Genomic DNA, 7,245 nt, shown 5'->3' on the forward strand with positions numbered 1-7,245 from the left:
CTAAATTTCTCAAATGAATGCTTTATGATTTAATATTACAACAAAGGCACACGTCTGAATTTATTTTATTATTGTTCCGCTGGCGATGACATTTGGCAATCAAAATTACTTTTTTTTTTCTTAAGATTATGAATCATTTTTGAACTAGTTATAATAAAATGAGTTGTTTAGACAATTTTTTCTACAGTTACAATAAAAATAAAATCATAATAACCAGAAAGATTGCAATTCTTTTTTTCAAATAAAAAAGTGGCTAAAATGAAGTCCCGAATTAAATTTAAAGGCAATGATGAAAGACGTGGGGCCCAAAGCTAGAGTAGAGAGCAGTTTCAAAGAACGACCTTTTCCTAGACATTCTAATTTTAATTATGTTCAAGCTCTCTTCCGTTACAACGGTTACTTACCCATTTTAAATGAATAACCATTTTCACAAGATTCCATGGTATCATGATCACGATAAGAACTGTTTATCCTCGATCATATTTCACACTAAATCCGAGGAATAAATTCTTTTAACCAAGCTCAGAACTCGAACATCATCATGCAAGCGAAATCGAGCTGTCATGCAATTTCCATACGGTGGACCAGTTCTTGCACAAATCTCAACAATCAGCCTCACCACGAGATGCAAAGACCCAGTACTTGAATTCTCAATACAACGAGCATTAGCACGAACGTCAGTCATTACAGTCCAGCGGCAGCTGCCCTCCTCCAGTTGACGTAACGTGTCATCTCAACGCCTGATTTCTCCAATAAGATATCATCTTATTTTATCCCCCCGGAGGATAAGAAACCAAAGCAAGTTAATGTCCCTCAATCACACTGCCACCTGTCAGCCAGGTGAATTCCAGGCCACCCAGAGTCTGTAGTCTGCAAGGCCGAATCATCACTTAAAACATTTCTCAAGCATATATAAAATTTTGATATTCCCTAGCAGTGAAAGTTTTCTTCGCAGGGCAACACGCATGTCACCGATTTTGCGAAGGCACTCGCTCTGACCCGTGTCTTAATCGAAATCCTAATGATCTCACACTTGGGTCTGACCCGCCATGAGGCTGGTGGTACGCTACCCAACCGGACTCTCTATCAACATGGTTTGACGACAAGGAAGTCAAGGGATCTCTTTCCCATGCACGGAAGCGACTTGGTAGATGGTTTTCTTCTTGAAAACTGCGTCCTGTTGAAGGAACGAGAAAGAAGCCGCCTCCTTGGTCTGGTGATGAGGCCACCGGTCCTAGCTGTGCTGATCCTCTATGACTGCTAGATCTTCGGGTTCCCGAGGCAATAGGCGTCCGCATGACTGAATTACTAGGTTGGTGCTGTTGATAGTACGCCTGAAGAGCTTGGACCCTGTCACGTGCCCGAGCATTGCTTCCTGGATAAGGGGGGATCATTGACGAAGCAGCAGCGGAACTGCAGAAATTTACACGCATCAGATGTCTATGGGCCCAGAATTTGTTTTGTGCGTGTACCAATTACTTACGAGAGGCTACAAAACTGAACATGAGCATATCAAGTCACATTTGAGCATATCTTTTATTTCTAATCACGAATGAGGTACCTGTGCCCAACAAGAAAAGGATGCATAAAAGATCCTGATCTTGGAGTATCCAAACCACCCCTGGCTGGCCTTTGACTGGCAGGCGATATGGATGGCTGATCAGCAGTACCCGGACCACTGCTGGCTGTAGAGAAAGGCGATGAATGGTGTTCCCAACTGTGATAATGGAGATCCACAGCAGGAAAAGTGTAGGAAGCTGGCATGTCATTGGGCAAAGATGGGCCATTCCAGGGGTTGGTAAAGCTAGAAGAAGCATCTGAAACCGTTCCTGCAGAGTTGGACGAAGACGGATGTATTGGTCCAATGTACGCAATAAATGGACAGGGATGACTAGCAGATGCTGTATGTTCGGCGAATATGGCATGTTGTCCCCCTATATCATGATCTGCATCCCACCATTCCAGTCAAGATAGCATATTCAGTCAAATGCAAGCTACAACTACAACTAAAAGGAGATGCCGATACACAGGAAAAAGGATCTTACATGCAGATGATGAAAATTCCCCTTCCCTGGAAAAACGATCACAATATTAAAGAGAGTTGAAAAGCAGCTAATCATTTCCTAGAAACAAGGATTTTAGTGCTGTATTTTATCCCCCCTCCCCACCCTTTTTAAAGGAACACAAGGAAGGATATCCATAAAACTGAAAGCAATAAACCCAGAAAAAAAAAAAAATTGGACAATGCAAAAGGTCATCTTGATTTTTATACAACATCATAGAATGCATATCTAAATCTAATTATCGCAAAGCTACCATAAAACACTGCCAAATATAACCAGAACTGATTCTTCCATATCAGGGAGCTGTGTAATTTAGGCATCCTTGAAAGGTGGAGAGTTTAAGTTAAAACTTTTTTCCCAATTAAAATCTCAAGACAGCAATACTTTATGCAGCTTCAAAAGAACTGCCTCATATATTTCCATCAATGATGCTAGCTTCAAAATCACGATTCAAAATCATACTTAAGAAAAAGGAGGCCCGGGCAACTACCCAAAAAAAAAAGAATTCAAAGACACAGATCTTAGTCTACAATTTTTTAGTCTACAAACTTAATACATATTTGTTTGTGATCATATTATGACATGATACTAGGCTTACTCAAAAGATGGAGGAAGTCGGGCTAGGCTACCAAACGGACACCAATGAAATCCCAAAGACTGCAAAAAAAAAAAAAAAAATCAATATAAGTCAAAATGATAAAAAATCAATATAAGTCAAAATGATAAGTAGAAGATAGTCCACACACATACAAGTAAACATTATCATTTCAACAATCATGTACTCATGTTTAAGAAGACAAAACAAAAAACGGAAAAGAAACATGGTGTAACTTTTTGACAGTGCCAAGAGAACATATGTACGTTCTGTCATTTTCTTTACAAAAATACAAATTTTTTGAAAGAATTTAAAATTATTTTACAAATCAGCAGCATAATCTGTACTAGTGAGGTCGTTACAAGACAAACGAAGTTAATGGACAGAGATGAGAAAGAACGCATATAGGTTGTTTAAGAGAGAAACATTAGCCAACAATTAGAAAGGCAGTGTTTTTATCAATTCTGGAAGAGTAGGCACATGGAGAGAAAAATTAAAATACACAAAATGAAAAAACACAGAGAAAAAAAAAATCATATATGTAATGCTATTTTCATAACAGCACATGGAAAACAAATGCCATCAGCATGATTCACCAAGAAATGGAACTTGAAGAAAAAATAATGTTGGTGAAGTTTCTTTTGCAAGCATAAAATACAACAAGGGAAAAAAATAGTACCAATAACACTAATAAGAATCAATGATGAAGAAGATAGAGACTACTACCATTTCAGAGTAGCTAAGATCATAAAGGTCCTCATCATGTGCCCAATCATCCATGCTTAATTCTGGAAATGACCGAGAGCCATTAGCATAAAGCCACTGGCCTTTCTCAATCTTCCGACAATTCGGACATTGCATTGCCCCTTTAATATTGAACGCTGAACCAATGCAATCTGAAAGGTTCAGAGCATATCATCATTAGCATAAGAATATGATGCAGGTATTATTATCATGTCAGAAATTCAATTATAAGAAATTACACGCAATCTCGTTATATATCAGTTCTTTGATGCTTTCTAACAGTTATATTGCAGTGCTTAGATGAAGGATTGCAAGTTCAAAACCCGTCAGATTCGTGAACCATTAGAGGTTGGTTGGCTGACAGTGGTTGAACACTGAACGTTAGTGATAGTGCAAGCAGGAATGTTGCGAAGATCAGCAAAAAAGTCAAGGCATCACAAATGATTCAGATTTTGGGTCATGAAGGCCTTGTTGATGGGTCAGATTTTGGTGCAAAGAGGAACGTTGCATTTCTTTTGGATTTTAATTTTGAGAAGCTTCTCTACGTGACCAAATTTGATAAGCCATAAGTTTTCTTATAAAAGGAAATAAGGAATCATTGGTCTATGCCCAACTGGTTCATTTTATCACATGGCGTCCCTGGCAATAATAACCAGATCTTTTTTCTTTTAATTTTTTTGTTTTTTGTTTTTTGAAATTATGAAATCATTAAATCGAGAAAAAATTGTGGGAAAGAAGAATGACTGAGCAGAAGCAGAATAGGGATGTAGATGATTAATGACAATGTTGCAGAGCATCATCAGGAAGAAGAAGAGGGAAGAGAGAAAGATAAAACTGGCATAGTAATGTCTTTCTGCATTTTAAAACCTCCATTCCATTATTCAGACAAAAACCATTCTTTTTGCATACCAAACAAAAACCATCTCAGCATTCCATTAATTTTTTCTGCCACAGCAAGCATAATTTAAAACCTTGTTCCATTCTCTTTTCTGCTCTCTTTCCCATTACCTTTCCTATTGCCATTCCATCAATAAACATTCAAGCATACTAAACAAGCCTTATTCTCTCTCCCCCCTCCCCCTCTTCTCCCCATTTGGCTCACTTAATATTAGAATTCAAGTCTGTCAGACCATATGCCATAGTTCCCTTCCCAGCCATCAAATCAACCAACAGCCAACTCCACCAAGAATGCTGCCTCAAACTTTGCCAGAACCAAAAGTTCTGCTGTTGGCACCACCTGCACACAACATGCCAAAAGAGCTCCTTATAGGTGGCTTTCACACACCACAAGTGCCTACATGCTCCAACACCCAGACTTTCATTTTATTTAGAATTTTCTTGCACTTTTCTGACTCCAGTCCATTCAACAAGCAGCACCATCATTGCTAGGTTTTCTTGAATTCATTTCATGCATTGGTAATTATTTTATTGTTGGGTTTTCTTAAGCTAATTTTGAATTAGGCTTTATCTCGTCTCTTTTGATTTTAAATTAGTTTGAATTACTATTATTCTATTATTTCCATTTAAGGCGCCACAAATAGCCCTAGAATTTCTCACTTGTCATGCCTTATTGTTTATTGAATTTTATTGAGAGTATTTTGTTGTCGCACTCTTCCCCAATTTCTCTACTTCTCCTTCTCCCTCCCCCTCTTTTCCCTTCTCCCCAACATCAACATCACTTTGACATCGAATATAATTCTCATAAGAACTATCAGGCACAGCACTTGAAATCCATCACCGATAGAGAATGAGAAGGGCCAATTTTTAAAAAATAGAATCATGGATCCATTGATTTTCTGAGTTCTTTATTTAATGTCCGCACAACAAAATACTAATAATTCTTAGGTCTAGTGGGAAAAACATGCATCTTGCACTTTGTTTTCTGCTGCTCTATTATGGACTATATCTCATGTCAATAATGGGACATCATTCCTAATCTTTTTTATCCCAGAAATTCTCCTTAGGTTTCCTACTCACTGTTTACTCATGACCACTTGTTCCCCAATCTTGTCAAGTTGGATAATAAATGAATTTAGAAACAGAAGTCAATTGCATATGTTGGGTGAAGAAAATAAATGAATTTAGAAACTCAGTTCAACATTTAAATTTTAAAATCTGATCGACTCAATCTAACAAGACCCAGATTATTTCCAAATAACATGCCCATATATGAATTCATGCTGACAGCATTGAAGTTTAAACCTTGAAATCCGACATGGATGTGTATAATCCATTCTAAAGTTGACTTTGACATGAAGAGACAATCCATCATGACATCAAGTGACATGTACAACAAATAGCATAACAATGTCATACAAATGTTATGCTTGGCTAAGAGGTACCAAAAATTAAAAAAAAAAACAAATGTCATGTAGGCCTTTTTATTTAATGAGAAATCCTAAATCCAACAAGGGCCAGTGAGCATATCAGCAAACAACAACTGTCATGCTTAGCTGATATTTTTATTTTTTATCCCTTCATCCATGATAAAAACTGAAACTAGATTTCAAAAACTCCAGTCCAAATATTTCCGATTGGCACATTGATAGTTCCCCATTTGTCCTATGATGCCATTCTTATTGAACAAGTAAAAAAGACAATTCCTAATCCTATTGCATACTTATTGACGGCTCAAATTCCATGAATCCAAACAAAGTGAAATAAAATAATTCCCAACTCCATCATAAATTCACTTACCCAGATGAAATTGATGCCCGCATTGAAGCTTGGCCCACGATCTATCTCCATTATCGGCAACAACCTCGAGGCAGATTGAACAAGACACTGAACCAAAGGACTTGCCTCCAGCGCCGGCATCCCCGTCACCGTCATCAACCACAACATCGTCATCGATTCCAAAACCCATGACAAAACGGAAGTCTCAAAACCCTAATTTTGCAAACAGGATAACACGGTTTAACATATGCCTTTTCTCCGTCTCGGTAAGGATGTCAACCGCCAACACGTAAATATGCCAGAAAAACGAGAAAGTGGATAGTTGAAGCTGGGATCTAAATTGTTGCAGGGTTGGAGGAGGAGGACGAAAATCGTTCTGGGTGGGGGGATATGTGATATGATTGGAAGAATGAAAAATCCGCTCCGGCTCTATCAAATTTATCTCGGCGTTTTCATTTCTTACCGTTCGATCACGCAGTATCTGGGTAAGAAGATAAAAAACGCTGTTCAACCGAACTCATCTACGGCTGGCATTGATCTGGTTGGCATTCTTTGTCAGCGTTTCACGCGTTCTCATTATTGTTATTTTTCTTTTATATCTTTAAAAAATAATAATATTTTCATTCAATTCAATTAATTTTTTTTTTTACCTGTACAATTTAATAGCGTTCCAAATCCTATTTTTTCCACTAAATGAAAGCTCACGTTTTAAACACGTTCTTCGTTAAAATTTTAATGCAACAAATAAATTGCCATAAAATTAAAAAATTAATCATGGATTCTACATTTATTGAGATGATTAGAGTTTTTTTAGATCTATATTTATTGCGTTGGCAAAAAAAAAAAGATTATATATTCATTAAGTTTTTTATATTTATTGAGAATATTTTTCACCTGAACAATTATATCAAGAATTATATGACACAAAATGATAAATTTTGAACAAATGTTTTTTAAACAGACGTACTATTTGAAAACATTAGACGATGATGCTTATATATATGTACGGAATTTAAGACGGTCTCCCGAGTTCGGTAATTATTTATAGGTATTATATTCAGGAAAAAATAAAGAAACAAATACTTTTTTCCATAGTTGTTAAATTTTTAAAAATTATTTTTTGTTTTTAAAAACAGAAAAAATTTAAAATTTGTTTAGATGCGTATT

General features: G+C 36.8%; 1 protein-coding gene across 1 annotated transcript; it reads right to left on the reverse strand.

Moving 5' to 3' along the window:
- Positions 1-220: 220 nt before the first annotated feature.
- LOC129305793 (E3 ubiquitin-protein ligase RFI2-like) lies at positions 221-6,523 on the reverse strand. Its single transcript, XM_054945889.1, has 6 exons — positions 6,100-6,523; positions 3,385-3,554; positions 2,662-2,720; positions 2,046-2,071; positions 1,562-1,946; positions 221-1,413 (listed from the first exon to the last, which is right to left on the reverse strand). Exons 1-6 carry the CDS (start codon positions 6,266-6,268, stop codon positions 969-971), a joined length of 1,254 nt encoding a protein of 417 aa, XP_054801864.1. The 5' UTR covers positions 6,269-6,523; the 3' UTR covers positions 221-968.
- Between the last annotated feature and the right edge of the window lie 722 nt (positions 6,524-7,245).

The sequence above is a fragment of the Prosopis cineraria genome, unplaced genomic scaffold (assembly GCF_029017545.1).
Source record: "Prosopis cineraria cultivar Desert tree isolate PC_DT_omini unplaced genomic scaffold, ASM2901754v1 PC3, whole genome shotgun sequence".
Lineage (NCBI taxonomy): Eukaryota > Viridiplantae > Streptophyta > Magnoliopsida > Fabales > Fabaceae > Prosopis > Prosopis cineraria.